An 18,570-nucleotide genomic window follows, 5' to 3' on the forward strand; every position below is an offset into this window, starting at 1 on the left:
TCTTAGCTAGAATCTTCTTTGCCTTGCCAAACCAAGCTTCAAAAGTCAACAATGGCCTCTTATCTCTCCAAAAACGCTCAAAAGCACTTTAGGGTGTCTCTCTGGGGTTGGTAGCCGCAAATGACGGCCATAAGCCCCTTTAAATAGGTCTCAAACCCTGGAAATTAGGGTTTCATTAAACAGCGTGGACTCGCCGAGTCCAGATGCGAACCCGTGCACAAAACCGCGATCCTACTCGGCGAGTTTAGACTCCAACTCGCCGAGTCCCTCACAATCACCCAAAAATAAAAGAATGAAAAATAATACCTGGGAATCCGGGGTGTTACATAAATTCAAGTTTTTATTTTATTTTATTTATTTATTTATTTATTTAAATACGCTAAAGAAACTCGCTCCGAAATACACCCTATGTGTCCTATTAGTTTATATTTATATACTATACTAATGAGCATGGTTCTTAGTAGGGATGAGAATTTGGTCCGAAAACCTGAACCGAACCGAAACCTGAATTGACCTAAACCGAATTAGGCCCGAATAAGCAATTCGATTCGGGTTTCGGGTATCTATATTATGCTTATTCGTTTCTCGAGTTATTCAGTTTGGGTTGCCCAAATAAGAGCTTATTCGGTTCTAAATACCCGACCCGAATAAGCATTCCTCGTCCCCTTTCTCTGATCGACGGAAATCAAAATCACAATTCACACTTCTATCCTCGTCGTTCATAACATAAAAAAGACCCTACGCTCGTTCTCGTCGTTTCAAAATCAATCAATCTTCTCATCTATATACTAACTCAAAATCACTTCTGTCGATCTTCCTCTTGTTTCAGACTTTAAAAATCGAGTCTTCCTATTGTCTCTAAGGATTCATGAATTACTACTTTATCCAGTCATGGAAGATTGGACTACAACTCAAGAAACTCAAGTAAGAAATTAATTTTCATTATGTTAATTTACTATGTAAATGTTATTATTTCAATGTGTTATTGTGTTATGTTAGTCTTTGAATGTTTTATGTTAACGTATAAAAGTACATTGTTATTATATTATTCGGGTTATAGAATCCTAATATGGTTTATTGGGTCTTTTCAGTTATATTAGGTTTTTAATCATATTGCACATGTTATTCGGATTATTTGGGTAATTACCCAACCGAACCGATTAATACTCGAACTGAACCAAACTCGTATTTGGTTAATCGATTCGGTTTTCAGTTCATGCAATCACCTTTCTTCGGTTTTCAGATTATTCAGGTTCGGATTGGTTTGGTCCGGTTTCGACCCGAATAACATCCTAGTTCTTAGGAAGAGCGAAGTTAGTATGCATTAGACATTAACCACAAATCTTTTAAGATTTGTCCCTCTAAGTTTGACCTTCTTTTTGTCTTTTTCCGTTTACCCATACACTTCATGTAGTTTTAACAATGGCCACAACACTTTTATCATCTATCCCTTTTTATCCTTTTGAATTTTATTAGTTTTAACAATGGCCACAACACTTTTATCATCTATCCCTTTTCGTCCTTTTGAATTTTATGGAACAGTGGAGTTATTGTGCATTAGGCATTAGCCACAAACCTTTTAATATTTGTCACATTCAGTCCCTTTAACCACTTGACCTTCCTTGCCCCTTTTCCTTTGCCCATACACTTTATGTTAGTTTTTAACAATGGCAACAACACTTGTATCTTTTCGTCCTTTTGAATTTTATGGAACAGTGAAGTTATTGTGCATTAGACATTAGCCACAAACCTTTTAATATTTGTCACTTTCAGTCCCTTTAACCACTTGACCTTCCTTGCCCCTTTTCCTTTGTCCATACACTTTATGTAGTTTTAACAATGGCCACAACACTTTTATCATCTAACCCTTTTCGTCCTTTAAAATTTTATGCAGCAATATTTTACTAATCCAAATATAGCTAGAAACAAGTCAACGACACACTAAAGGGCAAAGTGGTAATTTCCTTATGTACTACTTATTTATAAAACAAAACCAGTTGAATCTTGAATATTCCATTTGACACCATTAATAACACATGAATACGCAATTTTGTTTCAAGATTCCATTCAATCCAAATTATGGTTGCATAACTTACTACATAATTCTTGAATCTTCAATAATCTTGTGATGCACAAATTTATGCATTATATGCATCCCATTGATCATAATAAAACTTTTTAACATTAACATAAAATAGTTCCACAAGTTTTTATTGCCCCGAAAAAAAAAAAAAAATACTCTCATAATCCAATTTCACAAGGGTACCCAATCATACTGCTGCAAAGTATTCCTTGCTGAGTTTAGGATCTGGCTTCATTGACTTCTCCCCTGGCTTCCATCCAGCTGGGCATACTTCATCTGGGTTCTCTTGTACAAATTGCAATGCCTAAAGTACAAACACACATGCATCTCAATTCTCAAACACCATGAACATCTAAAGAAAATGTCTATAAAGACTAAAGAGAAGAAGAATCTTGAAAACCCAAATAGTACCTGAAGTGTTCTCAATGTTTCATCTACACTTCTCCCAATTGCAAGATTGTTGATTGTGGAATGCTGAATAACACCTTCTTTATCAATTATGAAAAGTCCTCTCAATGCGATTCCCTGAAATGTAAAGATCAAGAAGTTATATAAGTTTTGTAAAGTGTTTACAATTTAGGTTAAAGAAATTAGTGTACCTGATCTTCGATCAGAACATTGAAAGCTTTTGAAATTGATTTGGTGACATCAGAAACCAATGGATAGTTCAAATCACCAAGGCCTCCGGATTTTCTATCTGTTTGAACCCATGCAAGATGGGAGAACTAGGAAAAATCGAAAAACAACACAATATTGTCATCATTTTAGCATTAAGATATATGAATTAACAACAAATACATCATGAAACAATTCGTGAATGGAATGTATATTGTATACCACACTGTCGACAGAAACACCCAAAATTTCAGTGTTTATCTTGTCAAATTCGGCATGGCGATCACTGAAAGCAGTGATTTCTGCATATATCAGAAACATAATGAGGTGAAATGAGAATTTGTTTACCAAAAAATGTTGACAGATTAAGTGAAGAGATGATGGAATCACCAGTTGGGCAAACAAAAGTGAAGTCGAGAGGGTAGAAGAAGAGAATCACGTATTTCTTCCCAATGTAGTCAGAGAGCTTAACCTGTAATCGCAAATTTTATAGAGTTAAAGAAGTTCATGATTATTTCAAGGTGCTCTTATCAAAAAAATATGAAGGTCATGACGAATCAATTTGATTACCTTGATGAACTCTTGATCAAAAACAGCTTCTGCTTCGAAGTCTGGTGCGACATTTCCAACCAGTGGTAGTCCCTACATACACAAATAAAGTCGAGATGAGAGATAGATTTCACAAATCAGTCTCACTGAGATATGACATTTTCAGAATCAAATCAGCGATGTGTAAGATCGAACATCTAACAGAAGCTGAATTCAATTACTCTTCTCTAAAGTAACGACTTCTAAGGAACAGATTTCAGTCAACGAAGCAAAAACAAAGCGATGGGGAAACAAATAACTTACCGCTTTGACAACGAATCCACTGCGACGGGTGGTAGAAGCACGAGCGGGGAGGTTGGAGCGGAGGGACTTGGATCGGAAGTTGATGGAGGAAGTGTTGGAAAAACTTAGGGTTTGAGAAAGATTGGATGATGATTTGGGGGAAATGTAAGAGGAGTTTCTAGGGTTTGTAGAAGAAAGAAGAGCAGCTGAAGCAGATGAACAAGCCATTGGTGAGCGATCTCCTCTCTAGTCTCTACCTCTGTGATGGAGTGTTTTTAGGGTTGGTTATATGTATGGTGGGGAAGTGATAGATGGGGGATAAATCAAGATAGTGTGGGTGTCGAATAGGACGACTATTTGTGTAGAACAATCTGTTGACTTAAGGTCAAAGATACCAATGTAGTGTGTGCATAATTTGTTGACTTTTACTCAACAAATTGTCTATATAAAACATGCATATAAACATATTCAAAATTGAAAAACATATTTTTGATTAGGTTTGGAAAAAGAAAGACCTTTTAATGTACATTTTTTTATTTACACTTTAGTAACTATTTAAATTATGTTTGTTTAGTCTTAAAGCTTTCTTTAAGTTGTAGGTGAAATTATTATTTTTATGGGTTATTGTCATGAAAACCTCATAAATTCATATTTTCACTTTTAAATGGTTTCTAAATTATTATTTTTGTACATTTTAAATCATTAAACAATGAAATTGCATGTGAATAAGAAAATGGAGTGGTTAAAAGGTATATCCCAAACATTGCCTTGATGGTGTGCTTTGTTACGATGATCTATTTTTATGTCCATGCATCCAGGTGTTAGTTACGTCCAAGGTTCTAAATACGTAAGGCGTGACTTGGCGGCAATGTCAAGCCTCAAGCTTTTCCGAGTCTTGTCGAGTCACGATGTTTGCAAAGCGTGACTTAAAGCGGCAATTTTCTATATAATTAATATTTTTATACGTATTTTCAACTATTATTCATTTTTATACACATATATGAGTTATAGCGGCGTTTTGGCAAAACTTGGCGGCAGGTGCGAGCCTTGGAGTCATGGCGTGCCATGGCGAGCTTTTTAGAACCTTGGTTACGTCCATATCATATATGCGTTATTTTGAATATAAGTTATTGAAGAGGAAAATGTAGATTGGTGAAAACATCTCAAAATTGAAGTTCTTCGATCTGCTGATCTTCGTTACCGACTGCCTCACTTTCCGTAGTCGTCCTATTGAATTTCTTCGATATGTTGATATTTGTCACTAGGGCTAACTGTTATTGAACAGTCCGTTAGGAAGTTCTTTTATTTAATAAATATACTAACATGACCAATGATATTGCTCGCTCAATTATGTTTGTGAACGTTCATTTATGTTGTTTGTTTACGTTCATTTTGTAATGATTGAAAGGAATACCTCGCCAATATGGGAGGATTTCAATATAGATGAACAAAATAAGGATATTACAGGAAGGTATACAGAGAATAATTTACAAGATAATAAGATTAACTATTTAATGTAATTGATTCTATTGACTTATTCCTAATACCCCCCCCCCCCCCCCCCCGCATGACAAGCGAGACGGTGATGGTCCAAGATGAAGTATAGCTCGGAAGAATTCAAACTGTGGACGTGAAAGACTTTTTGTGAAAATGCCAGCCACCTGAAGCTTGGCATAACCAAATTTAGTATACAATTTACCAGATGAAACGATCTCACAAATAAAGTGAAAATCAAGATCAACATGTTTTGTCTGTTTATGAGATGCCAGATTTTGGCTTAGGAAACAAGCATTGTGGTTGTCACATAAAAGGGTTGGGCGATCTGGCGGCAAAGCATGAAGTTTGCGCAACAATTGAGTGACTCAAACGATTTCAGTAGCGATGTTTGCCATTGTCTGGTATTCCGACTCACAACTCGAACGAGCAATTGTAGGCTACTTTTTGGTACTCCACGAAACTAGATTAGCCCTAAGAAAAATGGAGTAACTATACGTGGACCTCCAGGTTTCAAAACATCCGACTCGATCAGCATTCGAATAACCCAAAATAGATGTGTCATTAGGCTTTTTGAAAGTAAGCCTAAAAGAAATGATACCCTCGATATAATGAAAATTATCTTAACACCTTAAAAATGATTTGTCGTAGGATTTTGAAAAAACTAACTTACTTGATTAACTGCATAAGAAATATCAGGTCGAGTAACGGTTAAGTACCGAAGTGCGCCCACTAACGAATGGTACTCAGTTGGATTATAATATGAGGTACCAGTCGACCTGAATATCTCATGGGCGGCTAGAGGTGTGCCTACCAGTTTAGCATGGAGAAGATTTGATGGGTCTAGAATGTTATGCGCTTATTTAGACTGACTAAGAAATAAGTCATCATCCATATATGAAACTTCAAGACCCAAGAAGTAATTTACGTCACCAGGATCCTTAATTGCAAATTCCCGATGAAGTTTAGGAATAAATGAAGAGATAACTTGTTCTTTGTTGCCAATTAAAACTGTAACACTCTAAATTTTCTAAGAAAAAATTCATTTTTAAATACACACAAAACATATTTTAACATTTCTCAAACCAAATTTGTAAATTGTTTCAAACACAAGACCATAAATTGTTTCTCAATATCCTAGAATCCTCGAAACACAAATCAACTAGCTGGTGTGTACAATCATGTTGACGCCTTTCCGCGATTCTAAAATGTACCTGAAACATATTTCACACAACATTGCAAGCACAAAGCTTAGTGAGTTCCCCAAAATACAACACAAAAATAATTAGCCTCTCATGGCTATATCTCGATAAGGACCCTCCGGTCATGTATCTCGGTGAGGACCCTCCGGTCTCACAATTTGGGTTGGACCCTCCAGTCTTGTATCTCAGTGAAGACCCTCCGATCTTACTACTCGATTTGGACCCTTTGGTCCTAAATTAATAAAGCACATAATAATAAACAACATAAATCACAAAGACATAATGCATAATATATCACATAACTCAATATAAGCACATAATACCTTCGATCAATAACTCAGGCAAGACCCTCTGGTCACACAGTATTATTACTCATGTATATATTGTGAGAAGACTCACCTTGTAAGTAAAGCAAGTATGTCTCGTACTCAACGGTCGGTCTAGACTCCACCTACATATATCATAATCATCTCTAATTAACAATTTAATATAACAACTCCAAAGATGTTAAGTTAACTCCTTTACAAACTCTCGAGAAGGGTGAAAGACCATTTTACCCCTCTATGGTCTCCTAAGTCCATAACTTGATCAAACCCTAAAATTCAATGGAAGTCAACACTCAAGTCAATAGTCCATGTTAACCTAACTTGTTGAGTGCATCTATGCGACTCGTTGAGTTCTTTCGGTTCTCTGAAAAATTAGGAAAATCCATCTCAACTCGCCGAGTTGTCTCACCAACTCGCTGAGTTTGTACAATGTCCAGGATAACAGGGAAAATCCTAACCAACTTGTCAAGTTCCTCCACTCTAATCACTCATTCAGATGCTCTTAAGTAAGACTAAAGCCCAAAACTCTAGATATAGCCTTCTAAGGTTGAAATACGACGTAAAGCTACAAGCTTTACGTCCATGCATGACATCTAGGGCTAAGTTTGCCAAAACAAAGCTCAATGAAAGGGTTTAAGGCTTGGAAATTGGCGAAAGCTTGATAAAGCTTGAGTCTTTAGTCCTAAAGGGCCTAATAATGTCCAGATCTGAAGTCTTAGCTTTAAGGTAAACTTAAAATCAATAATGACTCGAGAAAATGCTAAAAATGGCCATAAACTCTCTAATGGAGAGATCTAACAAACAAGTGATCAAGGTAATGGCTTTTTACCTCAAATTTGTCGCTACAACAGAGTAGATGCCGGATCTAAGGTCTCCTTCTTGTTCCAAATCCTTGACTCTTCAAGTTCCTTCGAAGAATGCACCAAAACACACCTTCTTAGTCGCACTCTCTCTCTCTCTCTCACAGTGGAAGATAGATCGATTAGGGTTTGTCTCGGGGTGATAAGGTGATGAGGGAGACGGGATAAAGGGCTTAAGGTCCTTTAAATATGGTGCAAACCTTGAAAATTAGGGTTTTCTCACTCAGCTCCAACTCGTCGAGTTAGGGTCCTCCAACTTGTCGAGTTGATTTAAAAATTCATGCGACCATCTCGATCTCTACTCGACGAGTTGCCCTGTCAAAATGAATATAAAACTATTTAAATTTATACACTGGAGTCGGGATGTTATAAAAACACTACAAATAAAATGATATTTAGTGACATAGAAAAAGTGTCACTAAAAACTAAAAAAATGTCATTAAAGACCCCTCTAGCAATCAGCAACACAAAAAGAAAAGTGTCACTAAAAGCGCTGCCACTAAAGACCTTTAGTGACATTTTTGTGTTGTGCTGCTGCAACCTAATTGGGTTTTAGTGGCACTTTTCGGTTGTGCCACTAATGTACTTGTAGGTTTTAGTGACATTATTTTTATGCCACTATTTAACTACAAAAATAAATATTATTTTCATGGTTTTAGTGGCACTTTTTTAACGCACAAAAAAATTATATTAACAAATTAGATCATTTTTTAAATGGTATATAAAAGAATAATAGGAAAATTAAGATAATAAACAAAAACAAAATATTATTACATCCATTCAAACTTGTCTAAACACATTACTTTCAATATATATAACCAAAAACTAAATGTTGTCCAACTACTCTAAACATAATATTATTAAACTAACAACAATATTATTAAACTAAATACGTGTTGGGAAGAAACATGAAATTTGATTGACTTCAAACTGTATAATGGCTTCTCTCGTTCATCCAACGTAAAAGAAAACATTTGAGCAAATAAGAACTCAATGTTTTTTGTTCAGCAAAGCAATGCGTCTCCTACATAAAGAGAGAAATCCAAAAAAAAAAAATACTAATCAACAAGGCATTATGTTGTCATGTTATGCCTTGTGTGAAAAATGGAGCCATAATATTCATGCAAAATTATCTCAACTAGCCCCATAATGTTAAGCTGATGCCATTAAGTTACATCAATTTACCTGTAATGAACATCTGACATACCATAACGAAACTATGCATACCCAGTTCACTAAATCCACAAAGAAATTACCCCAACATTCTAATTTTAATGGAAAATAATGGGATAAAAATTAACATATCGAAACTTAAATCCTCAATTCTATTTAATAGTCAAGAAACATACAAATTAGAAGAAACATACAAATAAGAAAAAAAACAGGTTAGACATTTTATTAAACTTTTTTTTTTCTAATTATAGCTATGTACTTTGAAAGTAAAATACTATAACATTGTTACCTACTTCAAGTTACATACAAATGATTTTGTAGGTATAAACCCTTTCTTACATAACATAAAAGAAGTAAGCACAAATTACATAATATAAGAGAATGGAAGACACAAAATTATGAATTACAATATAAAAAATTATGCAACAAAGAAGCTACAAAAATCAACTCCACCAAAGCCCTCTGAAATGTTATAAAGTGGTAGAAATACTAACCTTACAGTAAAAATGATGTTAAACTATAGGTTGATATCTTATAAACTATGGCGATAAATTGATGTCCAATGTGAATTGAAGATTCAATTTAATTTGACACACTTTTTCCCTATATGACACATAGATGGGGCCAATAGATTGAATTTTAAATCTATATGATGGAATGACCAGGAAATATACGAGATCCACAAGATTATGTCAACATAATAAAATTATATGAGATGAAGCTCATTAAATTCAAATGATGAACAAAATATAATCAATTACTACCTCCAGACCATCTAATCCATCATATGATTTTGATGGAAATTACTTTTCGGTTTATGAGCATTCTTAGAAGTTTGAATCTATATAGAATGATCGAATGAGATATTGAGAAACATGTCTTACCAGAGACGGAAGCCGACGAAGGAAGGATTGATGATGGTCAACCACGTCTGATGTTGACAGAGTGATAGAAATCACGATTGTGATATCGTCCACTCTCGAAATTTTTGACGGTTAGGGCAGCAGAAGAGTTAATGATGGACAATATCAATGATGGAAGGGTGGGTTGATGATGCAAGACGGTTGATTGTGTAAGGGTGAGTGTCTAGATGATCTTGTTCCTTCTGATTTAGAGATAATGAGAGTCCAGTCTTAACTCTTAAGTGTCGGCGCCTTGCTACTATCAATAGCAAACCCTAGTTGGCAGAACTTTTAATCTCTAGTGGAGTATTCAGGCCAGTTGTGGTTGAGAAATCTGTAACTTATTAAGTGGTAGAGCATTGAAGATTAAATCTACTAGCCATTAGCCAATACCATTACGGTACCAATCTATCTTCTTTCAACGACATCATTGACGGAAGTGTTGACACCAATTGTAAAAGCTGAAGTGTATAAGCGATATTGAAATCCAGACAGGAATATCATCCAGTCACATAAGTGTTTACAATACGGGGTGGGGCCGTGGGGGGGAAGGGTTGGCGACGAACGATGGCTGCAGGATGGGCGGGGTGATGGTGGACAATTTTCGGTGGTAGAAGGGTGAGTGGTCTGTTTCCATCTTCTAGTTTTGATAGAAAGAGAGGTGAGTCTTGAGTGTCTACCGTCTTTTAGAAATCAACAAAAAACCCTAGTTGGATTGAACTTCTAATCCTGGGAACCAAGAGTGGGAATATGAAAATCGAACCTTTAATCGGGGGAAATAACAGCAAGAATGTAAAATTTAGAAATTTAATTCATAAACAATATAATGGCACAAAAACAACAATAAGTGCCACTAAAATTATAATATAGTGGCACAAAAAGTATATGCCACTAAAAGATTGTGCCACTAAATATAATTTTATTTGTAGTGAAATTATATATCATCAACATAAACAAGAAGATAGATAATGCATGATTCCTGTTTAAAAACAAAAGGCGAAGTGTCTAACCCAGCACACGTGAAAACTTTTGCAACAAGAAATGAACTAAGACGATGAAACCATGCTCGTAGAGCTTGTTTTAGGCAATACAATGCTTTCTTTAACCTGCAAACGTGATTAGGAAAACGAGGGTCGACAAAACCAAGTACTTGCTCCATAAATACAATTTCATTCAAATAATCATTGAGAAAAGCACTTTTAACATTGAGTTGATGAAGACGCCATTTATTGATAACTTCAAGAGACAAGCAATACGTACCATGGACGGCTTAACAACGGGACTAAATGTAGGAGAATAATCATGACTGGGAAATTAAGTAAATCCTTGAGCCACAAGTCATGCTCTAAGACGTTCAATCGATCCATATGAATAATACTTGGTGCGAAACACCTATTAGGAACCAACGACATTTCCAGTAGTAGGGAACGGTAGTAAGACCTTATTGTCATTTTGTTTAAGAGTTGTCATTTCTTCATGCATTGCTAACATCCGCTTTGGGTTTTTGGCAGCGGATTTGAATCCTTTCAGTTTATTTTGAACAAATATTGCCAAGTAAAAGGCATGAGAAGATGTATGAGCTAAATCCAATTGGTGTCGAGGTTTGAAAATCCCAACTTTTTCTTGTGTAGTCATGTGATGAGTTGAAACAGGTTGTTGGTTTGTATTCAACGATTGTTATGTTTGTGGTATTGGATCAGATACGTTAGACATATTAGTAGACTCATCATCATGAAGTGGGCTAGGAGGAGACTGTGATCTGTCATTGGGATGCGGTTGGGCTATTTGGTCTGAAAAAGAAGGTTGCTTCATAATGGAACAAGAGGAACAAGGCCGCTAGGAGGCATAGCCGGTTCTATTGATACTTTTGCAACAGTATGCGAGGATGCCACAATAGAGCTATTATCAAAAAAGTTATTAAATCCAACAAGGTTTGATCCTTAGTAGTGTGGTTGCCCGAAAAAAGTAAACAATCTTCATCAAAACAAGCATGATGTGTCACACAAATACGAGAAATGACCAGGTCAAACAACGAAAGCTCTTGTATTAAGAAGAATAGCCAATAAAGATACATGTGATGCTTTGAGGATCAAGCTTTTAGGAGAGTAATCTCGAAGCCAAGGATAAACTAAACACCTATAGGTTCGAAAATTGTTGTACGTGGGTGACCAAAGAAAAAGGAGCTCAAATGGAGACTTATCATTTAATACGCGTGTAGGTTGACGATTTATGATATATATATATATATGTGTGTGTGTGTGTGTGTGTGTGTGTGTGTTGGATTAGGTGTCTGAGCCAATAACTAAATTAGTATAATCTTGAATTATTAGCAAAATCCTTTTCGGTTGCCCTCAAAATGTTTCCAACTAAATATTATGTAGTCAAAGAAAAAGCATTCATCAGAGATGTTTAAATATGAGACTTAGATGAGTGTCATTACCATTAATTAAAAATTACGTTTTTGTTAAGTTATCATGTCATGTTGCATTTTACTTAGCATATAACTTTTATGAATAATATTGCACGTAGGACAATGTTAGGTTATGATGGATCTAAAAAGGCCATAAAGACGCATAACGGAAGCAACTTAAACATTAACCTTACAAACCAGACAATGATCTATGTTCTACCAATCAATTGCAACTTAAACTATAACAAAAAAGAAACTAGGATATATATCTTTGTAGACGTTGAAACCTTCACAAATCTTGATCGAATAATGAGTGTTAAGAGCCCAACAAAGAACTCCTTTTTTATAGTCGTAACCAAGGAAATATACCAACAACATCTCACTTCACCCATGGACGAACACATTGAAAACCATAAACCATAAGCTGAAATCAACTCCTACGCACCACGTAGAGGGCCTACACGTTGCATAAGCAGCTAAATGTTAGGGTTCAAGATTAGACTTGTACTATCGAATACTAGGGTTTTTTCTAGAGAGAATTTCATCATGATATTCGATCTAGGACCCCTCTATTTATAGGGAATGTTTAAAACCCTTAAAAGATAATATTTGGTCACAAGATAATTAGTCTTATGTTCGGTAATTATCTTACTTTCCAATTATTTTATCTAGAACCTTCTAGATAACTAGATTTTTTTTTAATTAATTAAAGACTTAATTAATTAACAAATCAGAACCCTATAATTTTATGTGTCATCAATTGCTTATTTTTTTTTTCTTGTGTGTAACCCAAAATGCACACTACTATTAATAATAATATTTCCCCTAAAAATAAGCCAACATGCAACATGATCAAATATAAGAAAAAAATACAACAATTTAAAACACATCACGAGTTCACGTTACAAGATGTACAAATAACTTCAAATCGGTAATAAAAACTGAAATATGTACAAAAAAAATATTACCAATTATAGTCCTTTATTCGCTTCCAATAATCTTCGCTTCAATGTCATCAACTAGTTCCTTTCTACTTGATTGTAGACAAACATTGGAGGCCTAGAATTCAAGCAAAATCATGCATAAATCAGTTCTAGGAAATTCAAGCAGAAACTAGTTCATTTCAAAAAAAAAAAAAAAAAAAACAATTATAGCAAAATTAGATTTGGCGTGTGAAGGAAGGGGGGGATTTGTTATAGCTCTCAAGCACAATCAAGCACATCATATTTTTTAGGTTGTTTGTTATAGTTATCAAAGAAAATCAGTACACGCATAAAGAAAATCAATGATTTGTTACCACATTAGGGTCGTCGGAGGAAGGCGGAGGTGGATAGCATTGGAGGAGGGCGAAGGTGGAGTCTCGTTTTGGCATATGAAGAAGGAAGACGGAACACATATTAGGGGAAAGTGGAGATGATGTCAAACTTTTCATGCAACGAAATCCTCATATCTGACCGAAACAAATGTTGAATTGTTCAAAGGCATGAAATGGAGTACCAAAACGTTTTGAATCTAATCGATTCAAAGTTTGCCTCTTGATGAAGCCATTAAGATGCTTACCAAACAACCTATTAGTCATGTTGGGGTTATTTTAGTTGTTGGTGCTAATCATTTGGGTGTTATTTACATTCTTGCGAGTTGTATCATAATCATCGGTCACACAATACAGCAGCCTGGATTGTGTGGTCGTTGGATTGCAGGAATTCAAACTTCGATAAGTTCAACAATTTTTTATTAATATTTAATTATAATTATTTGAAAACTACTTTTAGTTATTTCTAACACCAATAATAAAGAAAATATCAATACATATATTTATATTCACACATTTTAATTTCAAACATAACAATTTTAAAAATAAAACAAGCTTTCATCACTTATTTAGTTGATTACATAAAACAAAATAATCAAAAATAAAATGCGATATGTTACAAGAGTAACCTTTGTAATTTGTATTTTCACAACGTGGCCCCGCAACCCATGTATAGTTCTATTCGTATCTCCATCTTTTCAATCTCTTTCTTCGCAAATCTGACTCGACAATTTTGTTTTATTCACCTTTTGCCGCTACAAAAATAAAAATAAAATAACGCAATAAGTAATTATTAATAAAGCCTCACTTCCATTTCAAACTTTCACATAAAAGTTATGTCATTAATCATTATTTTTAACAACTATCATAACTTTCGTATATGCTCATGATGTTTTTAGTGCGATCTATATTTTTAGTGAGTTAATCGTGATTGATATTTATGATGACAATTCTTCCAAAATAATTTTTTTTACGGTGACATACTATTTAATATGCTATTGCTTTGTAAAAATATCTTTTTAACAATAAGTTGCAATGACTTACTAGGTCTAAGAAGAGAGAAGGGGTTGAGAGTAACTTGATCAAATTCAGATCGTTTGATATCACTTAGAAGCCTATGATTCGGTCCTATAGCCTCTATATGACTCCTCTTACTGGTTTGATAAAAAGTTAAGTATGACTGGTCTTGATTTAATCAGATCTTCTCAATCAAAAACTATCAACTAGCCCTAAATGACTTAATTATTACGTGCGGAAGTCTAATATAATTATTAATTCAACATAATACAACAATAAATGTACGAATTGTTCGTCGAAAAACTCATAGTCCCTGTGATCGTTTGAACCTTAGCCAAACAGGTTCTTTCTCACCGGGATTCAAAGGGGGTCCACTTGGAGATCCAGGGGTCTCCAACTCCCCTGGGTTTGCAGGGTGGCGACGACTAATGTTCGGCATCGGTGGAGCAGTCGGTATCACTCTCTCCTCAGCCTGATCAAGCTGAGGAGCTGTGGTTGGAGCGACCGGAGGAGAAGGTGGTGGCGGAGGATTTCTGTCACCAAAATTTTCATAATTTCGCGGCCCCTACACAAATTAAAAAAAAAAAAAAAAATCATTAGGGTATTGCACCATTATAAAAAGAGGGAAATTGATCGTTCACATTACTTGGCCCAATATGTAATTTTGTTCATTTCAATTGCCAAATTTTTTATGTAGCCTTGAACCCATAATCACGCAATGAGCTATAAGAATGTCTATACAAATCTTCCCTATCCACATTTTTTTGCGTTGTTTTAAATATAAATCTTGTTGTAATCATTTGATCAATCAATTAAAAGTCGCCACTATTAGTCTTCTAAAATTTTGTTGTCTTGTTATCAAATTATTATCGACTTAACTCAGTGTCACTTGTCTTTCAACACATGAATTTTGAGCGTTTGATATGGACTTATCTACAATGTACGAAGTAATTTGTAATACTGGTTGGTTGATTTTCAACCAACTGCTTAGTTGGATGATATTAGATTATTTATATCCAATATCATCCAACTAGATGAGGAAGTGATGATTTGCAGAGCCTAGGATTGGACGATTTACATCCAATCAGCGATGACAGCCAAAAATGCAGAGGTTGGATGAACAGATCTTCATCCAACCAGGGTCTTGAACCAATTCAAGATCTATTGTAAAAACTATTTATTATATTCCAAATGTAATAACGAAGTTCAATATACACAAAGAAACTTTATAAAAAAACAAGTATCACCCTATCGACTCGACGACTTCTTTAGTTTTTGTTTAGTAGTTTTCTTTGAAAAAAACAAGGAAAAAAACGGTACCTCGGATCTTGGTCTTGTAGGTTGCGAAGCTATATACTGTAAAATTTCTAAAAATTTAGCGTGTCCCAACTCCGAGGAATTGTTCCAATAGTGAATCGCCACATCATACGCTCTCGCTCTCATTTCATTTAAGTGTCTTTCTATATCGGTCTCATGTCGCGATAAAAATGGCCTCAACAAGGTTTCGTATACATACCCTGTTCCCTAAAACACCCGTAAACTTTCCTTTTTTAGAAATTAAATACAGTAAAATGTTATAGAACAAAATACAGTCATTTTTTTTACCTTTGTTTTAGGATACCATAAGTAGATAATAAGCCCTAGCTTCATTTCATAATACATTGGTACCCTATCAAACATTTTTCACGCAATGATTTATATACATATAAAGAATAATCAAATAATAACAATTAAGTATACAAAAATTTATTGATACATACCATGAAACGAATATATCCGCGAATCTTTCGAAAACTGTAAGTATTGCGATTAGTACCCTGAAAAGAAATCATAAATTCATAAGCAACAAATTAAAGATTGAGACATGAACAAATAACTAATTAAAATAAAAATGGGAATATTTCAATTCTTGAATTTGTGGAAGATGAAAGAGAATAATGTTTTACCAATATTTACACCAAAATCTTAATTCTGCGTTATCTGAACCACGTCGTTCAATGGTTTTAAAGCACTCAAAAGCTGGATATGCGTATCCAAGAATTAACCTGAACCCATGAACAAACATCAGAAAAGTTGACCTAAAACCCAATTTCGAGAACTTAAATCTTGTGAGTATTCGTGAGAAATTTGAGATTTGATTAATGGGAGTTGCTTACACAAGAGTGGTTGTGAGGAGTCCACCCAGCATCTTCTCACAATTTCTGCTAAATTGGCTGCAAAATAGAAAGAAAGAAAGAAATAGGTTTTGGGATGTTCATCAAATTTAACAACATTTTTGTAGAACTATAACCTAAATTCGATTCATACCCAACCATGGTAGACGATTCTATAAAGTAATTCGGCTAATGAATTGAAATTATTTGAACAGTGAGAGGAGAATAGGAGATTGGATGATTATTACTCTTTTTTGCTTTAATCTTTTCAGAAAGTATCCATAACCCGATTAATTCGAATCGAATCTGATTACAAAATGAAGATAATCAACTCCAATTAACTTCCATTCCCGTAGTGAGTGTACTCAGATTAGAAAAACGCAATCAGAAACAGAAACAGAAACAGAAGGCCAAGCACATTTTGTTGTAGATAAGATGAAACGATTTTTAATGGGGATCTCTTGATGAGCAGGAAGAACATTACCTTTGTAAGCAGGAAACGATTCGTTGATGCTACTGGGAATTTGAGCAGATCAATAAAATTAGCGAAATCGATCAGAGAAACTTGAAATGAAAGGATATTTACTGAAGAAGAAGATGATGACGATGATGAAGATGGTTGTTTTATGTATGAAACTTGAAATGAAGGGGCCCAAAAAACGCACAGGAGACGACAAGGGGAGGAGGGGATGTATGCTTGGGAGATGGTGATTATTGATTGCTGATTACATTACATTGCTTATTTCTCAACTTCAAAACTTATTTATTTATAATTTTCATTATTACGTATCGAAGTTTATAACTTTGAAAAAGTTTAAAGATATATTATAATTGGGGCTCAAATTATTTTTAATTAATCTAGGAAACATAATTTTAAACGTTTTAAATGGTTAAATATGGAGATCATAAATTTACAACCAGACAATAAATATAAACAGTGAGTTATCAATAACTGAACATTATTAATAATTGTATCTCTATTAGAATCTTACAAATGATAGATTTTAGGATAATCACAAAGGATATCGAAGATGATATTGACGAGTATATATTTGACCCATTTTTCTTTTGTTGACATGATCCCTATTTGGAATAAGAACATGTTTTATGTTTCGCTATAAAAAATTTTGTCCACGTCTATCTCAAGATGATTAGTATTTTCGGATTTTCAACGATTTTATACTATTTTAATTTTTACCATAATGTGCTATGAATTTAGTAATTTTGTTTAAAGTTATGGTAATGTTACTTCTCCATGTCGGCCATTTTTTTTTGGTTTCGAACTAAATAACTTTTATTTTTGAAAAATTAAATTGTTTCTTATATTTTATGCTTACAAATATTTCTGCCGATTAAAATTATAACATATATCATCATTTCAAATTTTTTATACCTATCTCGTTAAGAGTATATTAAGGATATATCATATAAAATTAAATTAAATGGTGGAATGATATCATTTATTATAATTTTAATAGGCAAGAATAATAATAACATAAAAGATAGAAAGTAATTTAATTTTTTTTTTTAATTTTTACAAATAATATCATTTTTATTTCTCTACATTTGTTATTTTGTATTAGGTTTAAAGTGTCCATATACACAAGTATCCCTATGAAGTATGCCATTTCAACCTACAAAAATGCATTTTATATAAAAAAAAATCCATGGATTATATATTAGGGTTTAGGGGTAGGATTTATGATTTAGAATGTATTGTATACCGTTAGATTTTAAGGTTTAGGATTGATGCTTTCGTTATGAAGTATGAAAAATAACACATTAGTCCATCAATGTATTTCGAATTTGTCCATTAAGTGCCTTAACTTATTTTCGTGTTTTTGGGGGAAAAATATTATTTTTGTCAGGTTTAATTGTTCACTTTGGACAAAATGAAGGGGTTACCCGGTTACCCATTTTCCACAAAAACATTTGTTGACCCATTTTCCCTTAACGTACATTGACTTTGAATGTACTACCCCATGAAACACCTGTTAAACCCAATACTATTCATCTTCTTTCCCACCCTAAACCAGCCTTATAACTCCATAATCAACCCACCACTACAACTGGTTCATCACCTTCGAATACCACAGGGAAACCTCCACGAAAACCTCACTTGTTTCTATCGAAACCCACTTGAAAACTCAAGAAACACCGCCTACAATCACGTCGACCACCATCGATCCAAT

General features: G+C 34.3%; 2 protein-coding genes and 1 long non-coding RNA gene across 6 annotated transcripts; all 3 read right to left on the reverse strand.

The window, feature by feature from the left end:
- Positions 1-2,159: 2,159 nt before the first annotated feature.
- LOC145035687 (2-Cys peroxiredoxin BAS1, chloroplastic-like) lies at positions 2,160-3,856 on the reverse strand. The gene is made up of 7 exons (XM_078984199.1): positions 3,551-3,856; positions 3,269-3,340; positions 3,089-3,170; positions 2,921-3,000; positions 2,683-2,808; positions 2,495-2,608; positions 2,160-2,387 (listed from the first exon to the last, which is right to left on the reverse strand). Exons 1-7 carry the CDS (start codon positions 3,755-3,757, stop codon positions 2,271-2,273), a joined length of 798 nt encoding a protein of 265 aa, XP_078840325.1. The 5' UTR covers positions 3,758-3,856; the 3' UTR covers positions 2,160-2,270.
- Positions 3,857-6,050: 2,194 nt separating this feature from the next.
- Positions 6,051-10,241, reverse strand: LOC144997979 (uncharacterized). The gene is made up of 3 exons (XR_013660046.1): positions 9,469-10,241; positions 7,381-7,726; positions 6,051-6,676 (listed from the first exon to the last, which is right to left on the reverse strand). It is a non-coding gene; the product is annotated as an uncharacterized LOC144997979 (long non-coding RNA).
- A 3,446-nt stretch (positions 10,242-13,687) lies between these two features.
- LOC145035694 (putative HVA22-like protein g) lies at positions 13,688-17,155 on the reverse strand. 4 transcript variants are annotated; one of them, XM_078984212.1, is made up of 8 exons: positions 16,533-16,607; positions 16,382-16,438; positions 16,172-16,270; positions 15,986-16,042; positions 15,831-15,894; positions 15,546-15,749; positions 14,580-14,790; positions 13,688-13,963 (listed from the first exon to the last, which is right to left on the reverse strand). In XM_078984212.1, the coding sequence occupies exons 1-8, from the start codon at positions 16,538-16,540 to the stop codon at positions 13,947-13,949; spliced, it is 717 nt and encodes a 238-aa protein (XP_078840338.1). In that variant the 5' UTR covers positions 16,541-16,607; the 3' UTR covers positions 13,688-13,946. The 4 variants fall into 4 exon arrangements, with proteins under 4 accessions (XP_078840338.1, XP_078840341.1, XP_078840330.1 ...); XM_078984215.1 differs by lacking the exons at positions 13,688-13,963; positions 16,533-16,607 and adding exons at positions 16,627-16,684; positions 16,863-17,155 and having other exon boundaries at positions 14,433-14,790; XM_078984204.1 differs by lacking the exon at positions 13,688-13,963 and adding an exon at positions 16,863-17,155 and having other exon boundaries at positions 14,433-14,790; positions 16,533-16,684.
- Positions 17,156-18,570: the final 1,415 nt, after the last annotated feature.

The sequence above is a fragment of the Lactuca saligna genome, chromosome 1 (assembly GCF_052625555.1).
Source record: "Lactuca saligna cultivar CGN05327 chromosome 1, ASM5262555v1, whole genome shotgun sequence".
Lineage (NCBI taxonomy): Eukaryota > Viridiplantae > Streptophyta > Magnoliopsida > Asterales > Asteraceae > Lactuca > Lactuca saligna.